This window comes from Castor canadensis, chromosome X, assembly GCF_047511655.1.
Source record: "Castor canadensis chromosome X, mCasCan1.hap1v2, whole genome shotgun sequence".
In the NCBI taxonomy this organism is placed as follows: domain Eukaryota; kingdom Metazoa; phylum Chordata; class Mammalia; order Rodentia; family Castoridae; genus Castor; species Castor canadensis.
Window position 1 is genome coordinate 21,682,980 of NC_133405.1, and position 20,663 is coordinate 21,703,642.

Genomic DNA, 20,663 nt, shown 5'->3' on the forward strand with positions numbered 1-20,663 from the left:
TTTCACAGATCAGTCATGTTACAGTGTGTATCAGAACTTCATTCCTTTTAAAGGCTGAAGAATATTCAGTTGTTTATATACATCACATTTTGTTTATTCATCAGTAGGCAGACATTTGTCCTGTTCTGTCTTTTAGCTATTGTTATTAGAGCTTCTATGAGCATGTACTTGTCAGAGTACCTATTTTGTCTCTCTTTTTTTGGTGGTACTGGGGTTTGAACTCAGAGCTTCACCTTTACTGCGCAATGTTCACCACTTGAGCCACATCTTCAACCCTTTCTGCTTCATGTATTTTTCTCTTTCTTTTTGCAGTACTGGGGTTTGAGCTCAGGGCCTCAAGCTTGCTAGGCAGGTGCTCTTACCACTTGAGCCATGCCTCTAGTCCAGCAGATTCTCGAAAATGGTTACCATTGTGGAGGGATGAGTCTGTGCTTATGTGTGTAGGTACCCTGTTAAATACCTTACATGCATTGTGTCGTTGAATCATCCTTGTGAAACAACTTTGTGAATTAGTTGCTATCAGTCTCTTCCTTTTACAAGTGAGGAAACTAAAGTGCAGAGAACTTTAGAATTCACCTAAGGGTTCTCTTCTGGGTGAGAGAGTAGCTGGCATTTGAAACTCAGCTGGGTCACACTTTAAAATCAAGTGTTTTTAACTATTACTCATAAAATGTTTCGAAGTGCTGTTCTGAGAGCCCAACCATAATTATCACATAGTTGCTAAATGAAACTGTTCTGAATTCAAAATTGCTAATTTAGAGGTAAATTTCTAAAACACAGTCTTCTATATTCATCCTATATGACAGACATGATAAATACTCCGAAGTAGGATGACCTCTTACTACAAGTTCTCTTGTTCAAGTTTCAAAGAGTTCCCCTAAGTTCTAGAATGTGATGACCCAGACTGTGTTACGTTATCCACATTCTTTGTGCTTGTTGCAGATTTTTATCGTGACCCTTCCATTCTAAAGTGGGAGGTCTTCTGCTCCCACTTAGGCATTTAGATGGAACTTCATCTGAATCTTCTTCAACTTCTTCTTTATAATCAGCTAAGAAAACTGCAAGCGTTGGGAGACAGGGAGAAACTTAGGGTGCTTTTATCTTCAGCTTCTAGGGAAATCAAATTGGAAGGTCTTGCTATGGGTTCTATTTTTCTTGCCGTGTGTTGTATTAGTGAGAGTGGGTGTGGAGGCAGGAGGAAGCCTAAGGGAAACTCTTTCATTAAAAAGGCCATCATTTCCCATAGACTAATGGCCACATTCCATTTCCTCATGGAGTGGGGGGAATTACTCAGCCTCAGCCTTTAGTCTTTCAATTGCCACTCTTGGGAACTATATTATTACCTTATAAAACAGAGCATCTCTCCTATTAGCTGTTAATTGAACCCATCTTTTTCCTCTGTGAGAAACTGTGATGTTGAGTTTTATTTTCAGAGCATGTATTGAATCTTTCTCTTTGGAGATTGACGGTGCCCAGACACCAGGAGTAGGCTATGAGGGGCATGTGGGCACCACAGGAAGCAGCTATTGGACTATCAGGCATTATATATGTCCCAATAACCTTTCTTGAGTTGTTCTGTCCATCACACTGGCTTTCCTGTGACCTGATCCTTTGTGAACATGTGCTGAGAGCTAGTGTTTCTCCTCTCTTTCTCTCTCTCTCATCATTGAAATGAATAATTTTATGGTAACAAAATGGAAAATAGCAAGACGATCCTTTCTACCTGTCTTCCTCTTTTAGCCAGATCTGAGAACAACCACCAGAAAGCATTTTTGGGCTTAGGACTTACACCATTGTCCAAATGATTTTTTTTTGTGGTGCTGGGGTTTGAACTAAAGGCCTCATGCTTGGTAGGCTCTACAACTTAAGCCACTCTGCCAGTCCTCCAAATGAGATGCAAGTCTCTAGTGTGTTCAGAGGCCTGTTCATCAACCCAGATCACTCTTAATCTGGAGATAGTATTGAATAATCACTTCTCTGCCAGAAAATTCCCTGACCAGAGTCTCCAAAAATTTTGTGTAGACTTAAGGTAGACATGGATGTGAAGAACACTGTAACTTTCTATTAGGCATATTGCTTTAGAAAATAAAGTATATTTTTGTTTGTTTACCCTCGAACATCTATTACATAGATATTTAAACCTTTCTTCATAAACATGTTCACTTCTCACTTCTCTCCAGTCCATGATGTTTTACTTTGTGTATACATACATGTACATCTGAAGCAAGATAATAGGCAAGAAATTTTGCTAGTATTTATGGCTGTATGTTTATACACATGTACATATCTAATGTGTTCTATCTCACACACATACACAGTCACTTCTCTTATTATAAACAGCATAAAAGCCAAAGCAAATAAATAATCAAATATAATAGAACCCGCTCCCTTTCCCTCCCCCTCACAGGAAACACAATAGACAAAGAACAAAGAACCCTTCCTCCTCTAGCAGATATGAGTTCCTGTGACTATATTATCAGGAGAGTTTCATAGAGCTTATAACGTTCTGAGAACCCTGTGATTCTGATCTGCAACCATTAGCCAGAGCCTATATAGAAAGGGGCCATCTCTAGGGTAATAGCATTGTAAATTACAATCAATGCACTCAATTACACTCAGAAACCAAAAGATATGTAATGCTCCAATGTGCCTCGTAATCAGCACCTTTGAGAATGTAGGTAACAGCATTCTGAACAAAAAATGGAAGGTGCTGAACGTGTTAGAAAATGGATGTTGGAATTAAATCATCCTCTGATAGGAACAGCCCCTTATATGGCAGGCAACCTTTTTTTCCCCCTAATATCATTTTATTGATTTTTTTTAAAAAACTAACTTGTGGCCTTGTAGCCAAGAATGTCTTTAAAAAATCATTTATTGCTCTAATCAGCCTGGCAGAGCTCTTCTGTCATGCTGGTAAGGAAATTAAACTTTTCTCATACTGCGTTTACTTGCCTCTTATGTGCAGATGTTTTGTTTTTTCTTTCAGGGAACTAATTCAGAAGTTGAAATCTTTCATCAGCTTCTATAGTGCTTTGCCTGGCTACATTTGCAGCCATAGCCCTGTGGCGGAAAATGACACCCTGTGCTGGAATGGACAAGAACTGGTGGAGAGGTAATGGTTTGTGAAAGTTAGTCATGGTGGCGTTTGAGGAATAGTCATCATATATTCATCGAAGGTTAATTAAATCACCTGCCTCCATTAATATCCCAAGAAACGTTCTATACAAAACGTACTCGTGAGCATTCATCCAGATGCCATGCCTACCTTCTGGCTCTCATAGAATTTATATACTTTGAAGCACATGGAGAACTGTGTGTTCAGGGACATTTAAAATGTCTAAAGAACATAAAGCTAACTCTTTTTTTGTTTTTGGCTTCTTTCATCTCATTATGGGGCCTTTGTTTATTTCATTTGAAGAAACCATAGTCACAGAGTTACCATTTATTGAGAGTTAACTGTGTATGATGCACCATGCTAAATGCATTGTATGTTGTATTAACTCTTTATTTTTACAACAATCCCATGAACTGAATCCTGTTATTTTCCCCCATTGTATAGCAGAAGATGATGGAAAAAAGAAAGGGGAGGAAAAGAGGAGTGCCATGTCACCAAGCAGTTTTATTGATCATTACTGATCATTTGCGTATCTGTTAATATAATCTATGCTAACTGTCAACGTCTGTGAGGGTTTGCTCATCGCTGACAAGAAATAACATATATTTATTTATTCAGCGACTATTTACTGAACACCTTCTAAGTGCTGGGCATGTTCCCTGTCCTCACGGAGTTTTCATTCTAGTGGGCAGATGGGATTCCTAACCTCCATTGCTTTGCATGTTTGAGGAATAGCTTGCAATTAAGAAATTAAATCAAGAGAGCAGAATGTTTAAGAAACCATGTGGAGTGAACATGTTTTTAAAAATGTTTGTGCAAGCAGTAGCATGTTGAAGGGAATACAGAAGAGACCTGAAATTGAGTACTGAGTCTTTTGCTAATTAGTTCCTTAACCTAAGGTAAGCAATTTAACCTCCCTAGGCCTTGGTTTCCCTACTTTAAAAATGAGATGGTTGGATCAGAGCCTCTCTGACTGATAGCCTGTGTGTTTTATTTACCATTCATTCATACCTTCAGCATTTATGTTTTGAGATATTACATGTTAAGCACAAAGATGCTAGGGATACAGACTTTGAAGAGCTTACATTCTAACAGGCCCCAATGCGAGCACTTAAGATGCTCAGTTGATTAGCGATGCAATGAATGGACGTTACATTGGACAGAGCCTCTGAAGGCTCTGGAGTCAGATGAACTTCACTTTGCATCTCAGTTCTGCTACTTACTGTGTGTGACCTTGAGTGAGTCATTTAACCTGTAAAGTCTGAAGGTCCTCTCCTGTAAGCGAGGGGCTTCTAAGAAGGCTGTCATAACTATTAAGTGAGGGCATAGATACAAAGCCCCTAGCTGACTGGCATGTGCTGAAATTCATGCTACACCTCTTGTCTAACTGTGCTCTTCCCAACACAAGATAAAGCGCATGCCTGAAAACAGCTTATTTCTCATCTAAGCTATTTTACTAGCCTAAGACAATGAGACTGAGGTTGCGTGCCAACCAGGATGATGGCTGAACTTGCATAGAGATGGAGTTCCCTGTAGCAAATGTGAACAAAGCCTACCCCACCCTGGAGAAATAGCATGTTTTGGTCATCCTAAAAACATGGGAGTACTAAGAAGAATCATGAAAATGTACTTACCTATTACAGTTTTTTAATTGTCAGAGAAAAGCAGTTGGTATTTGACTTCATAAAAAGTGGATGCTTTAAAACAGGTGTTATAAACACTATGTAGCTTAGGAAAGAAACCATCGCAGGTCACATGTGTGGTTTTTGCATAAGCTCATCTGCTGTGTTAATATGGTGGAAACTGAATGATCTCTGAATACACATTTGTTCTAAGTGGCATATCTTCTAACCATGGCCTCTTAGTAAAAAGGAAATTTTAATACACAATATATTTTGTTTGCTACTGTGTTCATTTGTTAATTCACTTGTTTAGCAAATAGTTGAACACTTACTATGTATCAAGCAGTAATACTAACTTCTTCATCATTGTAATTATTTAAAGCAAGCAAATCCCCATTGAATATATCTTCTGTTGTTTAAGGAAAAAACAATCAGAAGATGTAGCTTTAGTTAATTCAGAAGAATATCTTCCCAGACCTATGTGTTTTGAATTAGTGGAATTTTTATTGAATTTTGGTCATCTCAGCTACTTCATGGCCAGAATACTTTTGTGATGGACATTACCTTGGAACCAAAACTGTTCTTTTTGATCAAATGGTATAATCCAAAGCCTGCTGAATTTGAGTAAATCCAAAAGCTAGCCAAATGCATGTTTATACCATTAAAAGAACTCTGTTGACTGAAAAACAATTTTGGTGGTACTGGCAATGGGAGCCAGGACCTCTTGTGCACTACTGTTTTACCACCAAGCTACACCTCCAGCTCCCGTTAATTGAATGTTTTTAATTTTAATTTGCTTCTTTTAACTACCTTACGGTATTAAACAAAATAATAGAATAATTAATATGGAGATAAGGTTTTATTCCAAACTCTCATTTTGACTTCTGAATGATCTATTTTTTCAAAACTACTTTTGTTGTTGATACATACTATCCAGAAAAGAAAGGAGGGAAGAAGAAGGAAGGGAAGGAGGGAGAGAGGGGAAGAAATCAAACGTATTTGCCGACAGAATAAGGGTAATATAACCCAGGAAGCCACTTCTCTTTGCTTAGTAACCTTGAGTTATAATTAACCTGTACTTGTATTACTGATCTAATACAATGATGAGACTAGGGAATAGTGCCACACTAGTATTTTTAAAAAAATTCCTTAGGAATATACTTAATAATGTGAAGTTCTTTAGCCCGAGGACATGTGTGCCCTCTACGTGTATCATTTATAAAGATTAGCTTTTCTCATGGCTCATCTACAGTTAAAACGTCTTTCCAGAGCTTTTCATTTAATTTAGTCTTAAGTAACAGTAGTCACTTCATAGTGTCAAATGAGTTATAACTTTGTTATCTTTATAGGTTGTGTTCTTTTAAATTATTTTACTTTTAGCCAATAAAACATACAAAAATCCAGAATTCTGACAGGGAATGTTACTTGTCATTGGAGATACTTGATCAAAATGAAAATACAGATGATGACAAAAATATTGAAAAATATCCATGTCAACTGGGTTATCAGAGCTATTATCCTATTATGTAGATACACGCCACTCAGCTTTTAGAGAGTTAAACAATCCAGTACATTGTCTGTCTGAATAAGATCATATTTCACATCCTTTCAATTTTATATCTCTTATGAATGCAATCAGTTGAAAGGAGGAACAGAGAAAGCTTTCACAGATCTAGTCTCAGGGAGTATACCTCTTATACCTACCATTTTTGGCTTCCAGAATTTCCCTTAGAAATCTTCATATTGGCAAACCTTGCCCATGTGAGCTATCTTCTTTCATGCGAACTACCATGTATCCTACAGGTAAAGACTTTCTACAATTGCCAAAGGCAGAAAATCTTACGACGTTTGCCTTTGTAGAACTACAGAGAATTTCAATTAGGGAGGCCCTGTGACCAAGAGAAAAATAAAGGAACCCACAGAAATATATTAACCCTGTGTATAACAATAGGTATCTGTAAGCTTTGACTACACTCACCTTGATAATACCTATATAAAGAGTGAACATTTAAAGCCAGACATAGTATTGTATGCCTGTAATCCCAGCACTCAAGAGACTGAGCTACATAGGTGTATTGTGAGTTTGAGGATGACCTGGATTACGTAGTAAATTCCAGGCCCACCTGAGCTGTATAGTGAGATCCTGTCTCAAAAACCAACCAACCAAATTAATAAATAAATAGATGCAACAGACAAACTATTTAACTTGAGAGGAAAAACATTACTGTTTTGTCTTCACTTTAACATGCGGCAATTCAGCTCATTCGGTACACTATACTTACTATATACTAGGCCCTCTGGGCTCTCCAATGATAAGTAGAGTCCAGCTCCTGCCCCTGTTGGGGAGTTGACAACCTAGAGAGAAGAAAATCAATGTTCTTTCCCACTAGGCCAGGGAGAGCTCCCCTTAGAGGAACACAATAGAGGCTCCATCCATTTGTCTTGTGTGTGTGTATGTGTGCAAGTGTCTCTGTGACTGTGTATTTTATTGCAGTAAAAGTCACGTAACATAAAATTAACCATCTTAAGGTACACAATTGAGTGGCCTTTAGTAATTCACAACGTTGTACAGTCTCTATCCAATTCCAAGACATTTTCATTACTCCAAAAGGAAACCTTGTGCCTATTAGTGTTCTCTCCTTGTTCGCTCTTGCCCCAGCCCCTGGCAGCCAGCAATTTGCTTTCCATCTCTACGCAAATGGCATCATTCATTTAGTATGATATTTTTGAGGTTTATCCAAGTTGTAGTATATATTGGTACTTTATTCCTTTTTATAGCCAAGTAATATTTCATTGGATATATATAGCACCTTTTGCTTATTCATTCATCAGTTTTCTATTCATATTTATGTGAATCCTGAGCAACCACTTCTCTATCAGACCTCTGCCATTATTTCTGGATTCATCTTGGCTCACTCTTAACCTTGAGGACAGGAGAGCCAACTACTCAGGCCTCCCATTCCCATCATCCTTAGCCAGGACTTAAGTGGTAGCCTGTCCACCACCTAGCCTCATCTTATATTCCTTGCCAGTCATTGTCCCCTGAGTCTTTTCTTCTCAGCCATGTGTATAGTCAGCTGGCCTCTTCTACAGTTAGCATACCTCCTAGGGACTTACCAACTGTATGTTGACAGCTCCTTAAACTTTGCTTTGTAATCAGCCCTAGCTGCTCTTGCTGCTCTTTGTTATGTTGCTGAGCAGGATGGGCCTGACTCCAGGTGTCAGCTCCAGGATAGTGCTGCTATTTTCTGGGTGATGATTCTTCAGAGAATCATCTACTGTGTCTACTGTGAATCTGCATTCATGTTGCATGTTCTCATGATGACTCAGAGACTCCCACTTGCATCTGGCATTAGAGAGTAAACTCCCTGAGATCTGCAGAGGGCTAATTGTAGTAAATGTGCCTTTTCTCCAACCTAGGCAATCTTACCTGTCATTTCCGCAGAGAAATTACATCCGCACATGCACTGACCGGACAAGTCATGGAATGTTTATAATACCTTTCCAGGATTTCCCTGCACAACTGGAAAGGCAGAAGTGGGAATATGAAAAGCTATTATTTTAGTTTTCAAAAAGTTTTGTTCTTGTCTCAAAATCTTATGGATGTTTCAGAAAAGTGGAATAAGAAGACTGTTTTTCTCTCTTTCCTGCTAATTAAAGGATAGACTGTGGCATATCAGCAAGTGGGAGTGAATGAGTGAAACTTAATACTGACATGTGCAAATTAATTTTTAAAAATTAAGTGGACAAAATAGTTTCTTTTCCCCCCTGTGACCTAGAAAAGACAAGGGAGAATACTTAATTCTGTTTTCATAGTACAGTTATTTTAGAACACTGTGTTATGAGGACTTTGAGGTGGGGGCACATTTCTAGCACTAGGAAGACTTTCACTGGCCTACATAGCAAGAGGAAAGGCCTTCAGAGTCTTCAATCTGATGGTGAAAGGCTAAGTAAAGACCTGCATGCCAGAGCGCGTACATACTCAGACACACTCGGGTCAGTGGAATGCCACAGTAGCGCCCATGCCCCATGCTAAAATGGGCTGTTTATTATTTGCTGTTTGGGCTTATTTTTAGATGTATAGGGTGGCTTTCTCCACAGGGCTCAAGGCAGTGTACAAATAATTTTAAATATAGGATAGCCAATGAAAGCAACAATGGTGTGGGGGGTTGCTGGGGTGTGAATCCATGGTAGAGCATTTGCCTAGCATGGGTCCATCCCATGAACCAGAAAACAAAACAACAAAAGCAATAGTGGGAAAGCAAATCTGTAAGATAAACTACAGAGCCACAAGGAAGGGGGTACAAAAGAAAAGAAGCATTGGATAATGGTTACAACGTTCACAGACTTGAGTCAGGTGTTCAAGTCATTTGATTCACAGCTTACTTAGGCACAAGTCAGACTAAACCCATGCTGAAGCCGGTCAGTAGCTCTTCTCAGCATTTCCTGTGGTGCTTGTTTAGAGTGAGAAACTGAGGTACAGTGTTTGACTCCCCAGTGCTCTTTTCTTATGGCTGCTTCATTCTTTGTTCCCTGTTCTGCAGGAAGCTCTGCTTATGAAATGCTGGGAGGAGGGAGAGTGAGATAAATAAGCCTTAGGTGTTTGTTTTATCACTGGCTATCTCCACAGTTCTTGGTCCCCCTCGGACGTTTTTTATTTCATCTCCACTTTAATGTTCCTGGAAGCAGAAGCATGATACTCCATTCTTAGCCTCACTGCATGCCCTAGAATGAAAGTATTGCAGTGTCAGGTTGCTTCCTAGTGTGGAGTTTGTATATTCCATCTTACCTTGGATAAGTCAAGATTGCTCATGGAAAAGCTTTGAAGGAGAAATGGATTATGTAGAAAAATGGCTTAATTTGGTATAGCATGAAATATTAATGGTGGCTAAGGATTTTTCTTAAATCCTGGTAAGGCAAGACAGTTAATTCTGGGAATACTCTCATGCAATAATCCATCTAAGGGCTTAGAGTACTGTTCCTCATAAATTTATCTTAAAATAGTCCTTAGTGACACCTATTTATTAGGACCTACTTCATGGCAATACAATGACATTTATCCCTTAAGATTATGGTATCACATGCAGTAGCGTTACCTTCAGAACTGAGTGAGAAAAGCGCAGCTTATCCTGGTGACTGATTGCTTAATACAGTGTGCCACGTTCAGAATGAGCTGTACTTGGTCAACTGTCAATGTCCTAAGTAGCAGGAAGAGACATTTTCATGGCTCAGCATTGATGTGTATAGACTACCTGTTGAAGACTGGATGGCTTATTACTTTAAGAAAACTGTGTCCTGTTAATACACAATGCTAGCCCTTCCTGGACTCAATTGGATCATTCTGTTATACAAAGAACATTTGAGGGCCTTCAAGGCAGATCCCACCCAGCATATCTATCTGTACCCTCAACAAGTACATATCCTCTTTGCAATGTAATTCTGATGGTTGGGAAAGGCTTGTTCCCTCTTGCCATCACTGTTCCATGCATCACAGCTCTATTTTTGCCCGGAGGGCTTAGGAGATGGGACCGTGAAGAGAAATAACTGCTTTAAGAAATTATTAAATTAATATACTAGAGGTTCTATGCCTCAAGTATGATTGCCTCCTTCAAGGCAATGTAGGCACTTTATTAGGTCATAGATTGATTTCTTTGACACTGCCAATCCTCTGAATAATTTTTCTGCTTCTTCTTTAGAAGAAGACTTGCAGAATTATAACTGGTCCTTGCAGTGTGCAGGTTTTTTGTTTTCAGCCAGCTGATGATCGGTGGTGCAGGCTGAGGATTACAATGAGAAGACCCTGAGAGTTTAGGAAACATGAGCTGGGTAATCAAAGCATATTGGGAAGAGTGCCATCTTTAGAATGATCCAGATGGAGATTTTGATGCTAGTTCATACACTAACTTGAGTGCTTTGGGCAGGTCATTTAACATCAAATTTTGTTGCCTTATTTGTAAGGTACGGTGATGATGCCCACTCTACAAGACCTTCGTGAAGATGTGTTTTGGCTTGTAGGCACTGAGTAATGACACCTGTTGTTGATTATCATCACCACTTAGAGTATAGTTAAGCAGGCCCAGTAAATGTCCAGAATAAGGATGAAGAAATGTAGACCATTCTTCTTCCTCTAAAGGTAAACTGGATTTTTAAAAAATACCTCAGAATCTTTGAAACCAAACTTTTGAATGGGTTGGCTTATCAAGCAGGCTTGTACCATTTGGGGTCCATTTTGGGTAAAATGATGAAATAATGGGGCTTTTTACTTCTTACAACTCTTAAACTAGCTTTAGATGGGGTTTCCAAAGAGGAGTTCCTGGAATGTTTTGAGTGGTATCAGCATCATTAATGGACATAACACCTTTTAGGCTATATTCATCCCAGCAGATATATACAAATTAGAAATCTGTCATAACTTTATAGTCACCCCTCAGAGAGCATGGAGAATGATTGAGGCAAGGCTATGGGTGTGGTAAGTCTTCTGACTGTTTCCTGATAAGGTAGATGGTAAGTTTCCTTTGCTGATAGCAGTGTCACTCCATCTGACCTTCATAAACAGTAACACCTTTGAAACATTTTTCTATTTACTGTGACTCAACAGGGTTATTCTTGGTAGTCACTCATTGAGCATCAAAGAAAATGGACTCTTGAGACTTGGAGTGTGAAGGTCAGAGGGTACATTTTAGGCAAACCTCTTTCTTAAGAGGCCCCTGCCAGTGACTCTGCTCTTAGACTCTGTCTGTTTATTGTGGTTGTTGTAGTTGTGATTGTGCAGTTGTGGTGGTGGTTTTTCTTCTCTTCAAGCTGCAGCAACTGCTTGGCAGGTGCTACTTCATTACTGCTGCTGGCCCAGGTTCTTGCCCTGAGATACAAGCTTTTGGTGGCTCCTGTGAAAGAAAAGGTTTTCTGTGATGATTTTTACTGACAGAAGTATATCCATACAGTTGGGGTTAGCAGGAAGCACGTAGAAGGGCATTTTAAAGTTGCATGGTACCATAAGGCAGCATGGCAGAATGTTTAAGTACACAGCTTTGAAGTCAGTAAGCCTGGGCTTGAATTCCTGCTCTTTGTTTCTCTGAGCTTCAGGTTCCCTATCTGTGAAATGGAATTGATAACTTCTCCCATAACAGATTGTTAAGAAAATTCAGAGATTGTGTGATGCAGGGTGCAATACCTAGAATACAGTAGGTCTTCAAAAATGGTGGCTATTATTGTTTATTAATACTGCTAGTCTAGAAGCCTTTTGAGGCTGGGGGTGTGGCTTAGTGGTAAAGCACTTCCCTAGCATGTGTGAAGCCCTGGGTTCCATCACCAGCACTGCAAAAAGAGAGCCTATAAAAACTGGAAAATAGAGCTCCCTTTGATAACTCATGTCTAAATTCTTCAGGAACAGCCTTACCCACTTCCTCACATTTTTATCTTATCTCTTCTCCCTCTGCAAAAACATCAGAACCCCTGTCCTTGGTCCTGGTTTGTGCGAACTGTGAGAATTTGGGTCGAATGAGGATTGAGTGAGAGTTAGTTGCATCTAAGGGTATGCACTGGACTGGCCTTCTTACTTCAATATCTTGTTTCATATTAAAGACATTTAAATATATTCCTCCTAGAATTTCTTCATAGTGATTAACCCAGGTAATACTCCTAAATCACATTAGAAACCAGAATGAGTCTAGCTGCAGGTCATGTCTAGTTGTGTAACACTCTGAAGTCCTTTTCGTCACCCTAGAGTTAATCTTTGCGGAAAAGGAGAGAGATCATTAAAATCAGCTGTGATTTCCTAATTTTTCAAGCCAATGAATTTTATTCTTTTCAGTGAGGATGGCTTTGATCCTTGGGTTTGTCTCCTTTATAGTGTAGCTTCATTTCCTTGTGAAGGAAATTTTAATTTGTAGCTCAACTGTCACAGAAGCTTCCTACTTTTTGCCTCCTGATATCTTAGCAATCCACATGGCCAGATGGATCTTAAAAAGCACCCCCAATGAACTCTACCTTGCTTTGAGCCCCTTGTTTGCCCATTTCACCAATTTCCTCCTTGCTTCTGGGCACACCCCTGGGTCAAGTCTCTGTTCACCATAGGGCCACAGTAATGTGCTCCAACTCAGGGTGGTGACACAGCAGTTTGGGAAACATGTAGGGGATTTTGCTGTACAAGAGCACATGCTGAAAGCTAATTTTCAACACTATTAGGGAGGCCTAAAACAAGGGTCACCCTAGAAAGGGCTAGAAAGAAAAGCTGTTAGGTTGGCTCACCCCTACCTATACTCAACTCAATGTCCTCTCTTCTGAGGACCCTGAATCATCCTACTCCATGCCCGAGTCTCCCAGTACTTTCCTTCTAGCGTATCTCCAGTTACCCTGAACTGAGATCTTTCACATATCTGTTTCTAATCAAGTACTGTGTCTTCTATCTGTCTATCTCATTGCTTAGGGGTACCTAAGCATGTTTACTGAATTCAAAGGGTGAACCAACAGACTTGTGGATAACAGACATAAGGAGAGAGATCATTAAAATCAGGCTTCCATGTGCCTGTGTAAGTTTCTTAAACTCTCAGTGCTTTGTTTTTCCACTAGAAAAAAGGTGAAAGTAATGCCTCCTCTGCCTATCTTAGAGGGTTGTGTGAGCCTCCAATAAGAAAATGCATATGAAATATCTTCGGAAATTATAAAGCACTCTACATTTACTGATTTTAGTATAGGAGAGCAGATCAGATGTGAGAGAAGTTCTACTGTGAGTAAATGGAGCTGTGTACTAGATAATGGATACAGCATTACTGAATTCGCTCTGTAAACACGGACTCTTTAGCGGACTCCTGAGATGCTCTCTCTCTGCATCTCCCCAGAAATAATACTTTTCTTCTTTAAAGCAATCCACCTGTCCTCACAAGTTCTGTTTTTAAACAACTCAGCCTATGGTGTCAAATAAACCAATTGGGTCTGGATAAGGAAATACTTTGAGAGAGATTGGTGGCATCAGTTTAAATTAATGGAAAGTCTGAGTGACAGACCACTTTAAAATAAATGCACTTTTATTACTTTCAAAACATATAACAACAGTGCTGGGAACTGAACTTGGAGAAAGACAGCGTGTATCAGAGAATTGAAACAAACAAACAAGAATCATTGATAATGATGGTATTGCTGAATGACTGTTCTGCCAAAGACCATCATCTGCAGACTGCTTAACACTCCCCCATGAAGCTTATTTATTTAAGAAACTCTTTTTTTCCCTCCATAGACATGAAGAAAGTCTCATCAAAAAATCCTTCTCCATGGCGTCTCGATACACCAGCTTTCCCAACCCCCAGTAGATAGCATCTAGCAGCAGTGTTGTGTACTCTGGTTATAAAAAATAATACTCTTGAACAGCAAACACCTTCTGGCCCTATAGTGATCTTCATGTTCCAGTTTGCCTGGAACTTTCCATTTTCACACAGAAAGGCCTAAGTCCCAGGAAATCTCTCCATCCCAGGCAAACTTGGGACAATTGGTCACCTGTTGGCACCTACTGATAGCTACTAAGTATGGAAAACAGATGCAGTTGTGGGAGCTTTGCTTTGGAGGACTGGAGGAGACTGGGGGAAGCTGTAGCCATCCATTCTGTTGGTTTATCTGCCTTCACTTTTTAATAATTTCTTTTGCCTTTTCCTCCTAGAAGCATTCCGAGCACTACTTTTGGCCCCCACATCCTGTCTAAGTAGGCAGTAAAACTTCACAAAACAGCACTGAATCAGTAGAGGTGGTTAATGATAACAGTAGCTAGCCTTTTTATCATGCTTACCATGTGCCAGGAACTGTGCCAGGTATCTTGTGAGCGTTAAGTTAATTCTCACCACAGCCTTTTAGGTAGACATTGTCATTACCCCCATTTTCCAATTTTACTGATGAGATTAAGTAAATTACCAGAGGCCACAACACTAGTGAGACAAATGGGATTCAAATCCAGCCATCCTTACCCGCTTTACCCACTGTCTGTCAAATGCTTGGCTTGTCTCTGTTGGGGCTCAGAATTCTTCTATCTTTGTCCTATTGTTGACAGGAATCCTGGCCTAAGTTTGCTTTAATTGTTAATCCACCAGTCCCAGAATTAGTGTTCCATCCAGCTTTTTCCTGGTCAGTGCTGCTAAATCCTGTCCTTTCCTCCCAGGTCTATGCCCACAAGAGCAAGACCTTTCCCATCTCTCCCAGCATGCTTCTGTGCTCTCGTGTCCTCTGAAGAGTGTAAGGTAGCATCCTCTGGGAAAAGGAGATCTTTGCCTTAGAGCTACTCTAGCCCCTTGCTCGAGGATGGCCTTCACTTGTGTTTGAGGTTGGCCCTCCATTTGGCCTCCTCTACACACATGGCTCTGCATCCTCTGTGGAGCTTTGCACCCTGTGCAAAAAAAGAACCCTTCAGCCCTAGGGTGAGAGTCCAATCTGGGTCCTAGCTCTCCTAGGAGCTTACTTGATCTTGGATGAGTCACTATCCTTTAGCCTTTTATTTATAAAATGAAGGAATTTGACAAAAACGACCCCTAAATCTCTTTCTGTTTCTCTCAGGCTGTGAGATCCTGTGATAAAGATTTGTTTTTTGGTGAGGAGGGAGAGTCTGAAAGGGGGAAGAATGCCATAAAGTTACCTTAATGACTTTGAATTTTCAGTTCTATTATTGATGGCTTCCCAAATAGACCAAAGGAGCCCTAGGATCTAATCAGTCTCACTAGGACAGGGAAGCAGGTACATTGGCTGTTTTAGACGTTGTCAGAGTCATTATCAGTTTCTGATATTGGAGAGTTTGGGGCGAGATTCACATAATAAAATATTAAAGAAAATGTCTCCCCTGTAGCACCATATAGCTTCAGTGGGGCTTCTGAACAAAAGAAATGGAATTCAGTGTCTGTTGCTCCAAATGATATTTGACACAACTGCCCAGAATGAAAATGAGAAGCCCTCTAACCACAGAGATATGTCAGTGACGGGAGAGACGCATCTAGAGGAGTGCCAGTGACTGGAAGGCAGGTAAGAGCCAAGGAATACATAGTGGCTGAGAAAACCAGAGGGAGGAAGACAAATATCACTCTTCCTAAGACCCTCGAGGCTAGAGAGATTGGGTAGTTTTTGACCTAGTTGTCCTTGTGTGTGTTGCTGTGAGTTTTTAGTAAGTATTTATGTAGCAGTTTATATTTTACCAAGTGCTTTACAGTCACTTTTATTTAGCTTAGTGAAGTTTTCCTGGAATCCCGGGTACTTTATGATCAGGAGAGTCATTTCTTGTTTGCTTAGCACCTCCGCACGTACAGCCTCACACAATAGGCCACTTGTTCCAACAGGAGAGCAGGTGCAAAGAGTCGAGTGGCTGAGGTCACCTGCAGCTACTGGGACAGTTGGAGTGGGGGTGGTTTACACTTCAGTTCACCTCTCCTTCCCTTTGTTATTCTTTAGCTTTATTTTATTGCTGACAGTGAGAGAGTGGCAGTGCCAAGTGTGGACCTGCTGAGGGCAGAACTGTCCTGGTATTGGGCCATGGGCTCTTTCCCTGTGCTAGTGTCTCTGCCCATTTCCAGCATTGCCACTCTTCCAACAGGCAAAGATTTACTCAGCGTGTTTCCTTTCGCTACTTCAGGGCTCAGACTGCAGCCTTGGTTCTGTGGCTCCAGAACTGATTTTAAAAGAAGACAACAGAAGTTAGCAGTTCCACTTCCTGTAGACAAGACCTTTCAGTGTTCTTGAGCAAGGCTGACCCACAATAACCTTATTCTCGCTAGTCCCGTCTTCCTCTCATCAGGCACACCAGCTCTCAATCCCAGCATTCCAGATGGTGGGATGTAGACTGGTGTGTCTTTCAATGGGTCGTGAAGTACAAGTTCGAGTATCCCTAATCTGAAAATACCAAATCCTAAAGGCTCCAAAATCAGAAACCTTTTGAATAACAACATGATGGCATAACTGGAAAACTGCACACCTGACCACAGTCAAAATGTAGCTGTGCTTAAAAATACTGTATACCTTTAGGCAAATTAACCGCGTATATAAAGTATATATGAAATATATGTGAATATTGTGTTTAGACATGAGTCTTGTCCCCAGGATATCTCATTATGTATAAGCAAATATTCTTAAATCAGAAAAAGCCCAAAGCACTTCCAGACGCAAGCATTTTGGACAAGAGATCGTCAACGTGTAGTAGAGCTGCACATGCTGAATCACAGGTTTGCAGTGGGAATCCAGTTGCTAATGTCAAAATTAGGATCTGGTCCATGAAGCCCAGACTAGAATGAATGGGCCAGAACATTGGAAAATTCAGTTCCTTCAGCTCCCAGGATTTGGTGACTGAGCACAGGGTTATATAGATGCTAATAGGTAAGTGTCAAATAGAGCACACTTGCTGCCTACTGGCTCTTACTGATGGGAGACAGCAAATTCTTTCTGTGGCCTAAAAATGTTGGAACTCAGCCCTCACCACTAGATTTGAAGTCCTCTGCATCTTGTTGCCTTGACCTAGAGCAAAAGTAATGCATTTGTCAAACTCTTCACAACAGTAAAGTCTCATTAATTCAGAGACAGAAATGGACAATTGATACTATTGGAAAAGGGTTTCTAAGGCAAATCAATTTTGCTAGCAGTTGTGGATCTTGGGTGAGTCCCTGGGGTGATTGGTCCATGGAGATGGACCTGAGACAGGAATGAGTGGGACTTGGGCCATGGGAACTCACCTAGCTAGCTGGTCCAAATGGGATGTGTCTTACCACTTGAGTGATGACTTCAGTGAGGCATAGGGAAGGAACTTTGTCATTCTCTACATAGCCATTCGTTTCTAACGTGGGGTGATTTGGTGAGCAGGATACAATAGCAGGGTTATGTAGCATGTTACAGTCTAAAAGTCCAGTATACAGCAGGCCCTCAGTCACTGGCTCCAGACTTGGGAGAGTAGGCTGACAAGGACTAGTCGAGAGTATGTGGGTGTCTGTCATATAAGCTCAGTTTTGGGGAGGCCCCTCTATCTCAGGCCAGTTTAGTAGACATTTATTGAGTGCCTACTGTGTGCCAGGCACCAGAGAAAGCAGTAAACCCAGAGATGAATGCAAATGAGAAAAGTAGGACAAAGTTCATGTCATACAGCCCAGAGAGACATGAAACATCACTAGGCAAGAGGAAGTCATGCTTTGAACACATGGGGCTCATTCCAAAAATGTGAAAGAGTAGCTTTGAGAAACAAAGCTAATTCCAGGGCCTGGGGCTTGACAGGTGAGTCAGCTAACACCTTTCTGCCTTTACCACCATTGGCTCAAGAAGTGGGTAGACCTAATCCTGCAGGTGGAAGGTTTTGAGACCTGGAAGTGAGTGTGACTAAGAGGAGCTAATAGCAAAACAGTGGCAGGAATGCTTAACTTTGAAAGTATTGCAACAGAACCAATTGCTATGAAAACAGTGTACATTGCTTGGGATCATTGGCAGTTTGCTCACCGAAGTTCCTCAGGAAACCTAAAACAACACCAAGAAGTCTTTACTTTATGCTACTACATTACTCAAAATGCAACAGGAGAATCCATAGTCCTGTTTTCCCCAAAACTGGTCTTGAGTCAGTGAAACGTGATTGTAGGTTGACTTTAAGGGCCCTATTCTTCATTTTGTAGAGCATAGCCCAAAGAATAGGTAAGTTTGGCCAGGCATAGTGGTGCATGCCTATAACCCAGCACTAGGGAGGTGGAGGCAGAAGATGGCAAGTTCCAGGCCAGCCTGGGTTACATAATGAGACCTGGATGTTTGTTGTGGACCCTGAAGGGACCTGAGAGAGAGATTTGAAAGAATACGTGGGTATTTTCAATAGCTATCTAATTGATTGCTTGCGACAGTTATGCAAAGTGGGAGCAGAGGAAGCCATTTCCACTCTGGCCTCCACTCGTACTTTACCTAGAACCATAGTTAGGACAGCACAAACTCCAGTTTCTTAAGTTCTCTCAGGTGGGGATGAAGCTTCTCCTAACTACTGATTGATTGCCAGGTTCATAAGTCTTGGAACAGGGTGTCCTGTGTAGTCCAGGTTGGCCTGAAACTGCCTATGTAGTCCAAGCTGGCCTTGGATTTATGATGCTCCTGCCTTAGCTTTCCAGGTGCTTAGATTACAGGTGTGTACCACCACACCTGACTAGGAAGTTCTTTTCAAGCAACAGTCATTGAACACCTACTGCATGTTAGGCACTGTGTTTGGACTTTTCACATAATAATCTTAATAGTAATGGTAATATTAATAACAGCCCTCATATAGAATTTCCTGTGTTCTGAGCATTTTGAGGGAGGAGGTGGTACAGGGGTTTGAAGTCAGGGGCTCGTGCTTGCTAGGCAGGTGCTCCGGCACTTGGACTATAACACCAGCCCTCTGGGCACTTTCATAAGCATGTTGCCTGTGATCTCAACTAACAACATTTACTATGTCGATGAATGCTCAAAACAATGCACATGGCATTCTTCCAATTTTAAAAGTGAGGAAACTCAAGCCCAGCCAGGTTTCATTACTTGGAACCCGCTTTTGAATCTGTATCTCTCATTCCAAGGCCAGAGCTCTTTGCATGACACGACTGAGCCCCAAAAATGTATTATGAGACTGGTGGTGTGGCTCAAGTAGTAGAGGCCCTGAGTTCAGTTTCCAATACTGCAGAAAAAGTGTATTGTGTACTTGTGGTTTCAGGAAACTGTGTGTACCAAACCAAATTTAACCTCTTAAAATATAATGCTTTATTGTTATTTTAAACCCAAGTTACTTTCATGCAGTGAAAGTTGTTGTTGAGGTATGTATCCATTTCCCTGTTCCCTTGTTCCTGACTGTTCTGTTCATGGGGAGTTCCAGCTCCATTCATGCCACACTAACAGAGATGCCAGTCGTAACACGAATGGCTATTGCTTCACCTCTCTGGACCTCAGTGTGCCCATCTATAAGAGGAGGACATGGAACTAAATGACTTCGAAGGGATGTTTTTCTGTGTAAAAGTCTAACTTTAAAACAAACAAGAAAAATTAACTTAAAAACAGGTATGGATCATTCCTGCTTGGAACTTTAGTGGGACAGGAAAAACCTGTGTCATCATCTTGTAAGTTAGAATGAGTTTGGCATGATTGTACACTCCTCGCCCTGTTACTCCCCTGCCCGTGGTTATTGAGCTTTGTCTTATATATTTTGACTTCTCTGTTTTTGCAAGAGTTAAACATGGTCAGATCCCTCTCCTCCTTTGTATGCTTCCTTCAAAGACACTTAAGAGAGAAGTCTGTGCCGGCCACTCCTGCCTGCCCTGTTCCACTGTCCTCATATCAGTTCTCACCAACTTGCCCACACACTGATCTTTCAGTTCTCCCAAGAATCCCTTGTACTGGTATTTCCTTTTTCTCTGCTTCCCCCAAGGCTCCTCTGTATAATTTGCTTCTTCGGAGTAACATACAGTTGATGCCATGTCAGGCATTTTCTCTCTTCCTTCCCTTCTCTGCTCTCACAGCTAGAAGCTCTCGTGGATGGTATCAACATCTCACTCTGTCCTTGCTGGTTGGAAAATATTCTTTGCTTCTCTGGGTTTAAATGACTTGTTGATTGTATTACAAGACCAGTCTTTTCTAAGCTCTCCCCACAGTGAGCTTTAAAACTAGGCTAAAAATGAATTCTAATGTAATTAGTCCCTTATATTGGTAGTATCTGCTAAATGAGATATAAATGGGATTCCCCCCCATTTCTTTGCTAGCTTTTACTTTTCCTTTACCAAAATCTATTTATAATTTCTGAAAGGAAAGGCTATTATTTGAAAACACCGGTGTTTCTTGGAGTACAATGGATGTATAGTTGTTTCTAGAACTTCCCAGGTTAAAACTTGCCCTGAATTAGTACTTTCGTGCCAGCAATTATGAAAAGCATTTCTCTTTAAATATACACGTAAGTAAACAAGAAGCAAATCTCAGGTATTTTAATCTTT

At 40.7% G+C, this 20,663-nt stretch overlaps 1 protein-coding gene and 1 long non-coding RNA gene across 5 annotated transcripts in view; one reads left to right on the plus strand and one right to left on the minus strand.

The window, feature by feature from the left end:
• Nucleotides 1–20,663, plus strand: part of Gpc3 (glypican 3) — a 389,991-nt gene that overhangs the window by 260,657 nt on the left and 108,671 nt on the right. The window contains exon 5 of the mRNA XM_074063548.1: nt 2,987–3,112. Within this exon, the coding sequence (XP_073919649.1) occupies nt 2,987–3,112 (126 nt within the window). The remainder of the gene's footprint in view (nt 1–2,986; nt 3,113–20,663) is intronic.
• The window catches only part of LOC141419819 (uncharacterized), a 53,729-nt gene that overhangs the window by 7,811 nt on the left and 25,255 nt on the right, over nt 1–20,663 (minus strand). Inside the window, exon 4 of one of the 4 annotated variants that reach the window (XR_012444543.1) lies at nt 7,020–7,092. The exons of the other annotated variants lie outside the window; for them this stretch is intronic. This is a non-coding gene — a long non-coding RNA (uncharacterized lncRNA). The remainder of the gene's footprint in view (nt 1–7,019; nt 7,093–20,663) is intronic. 4 annotated transcript variants of the gene reach the window in all.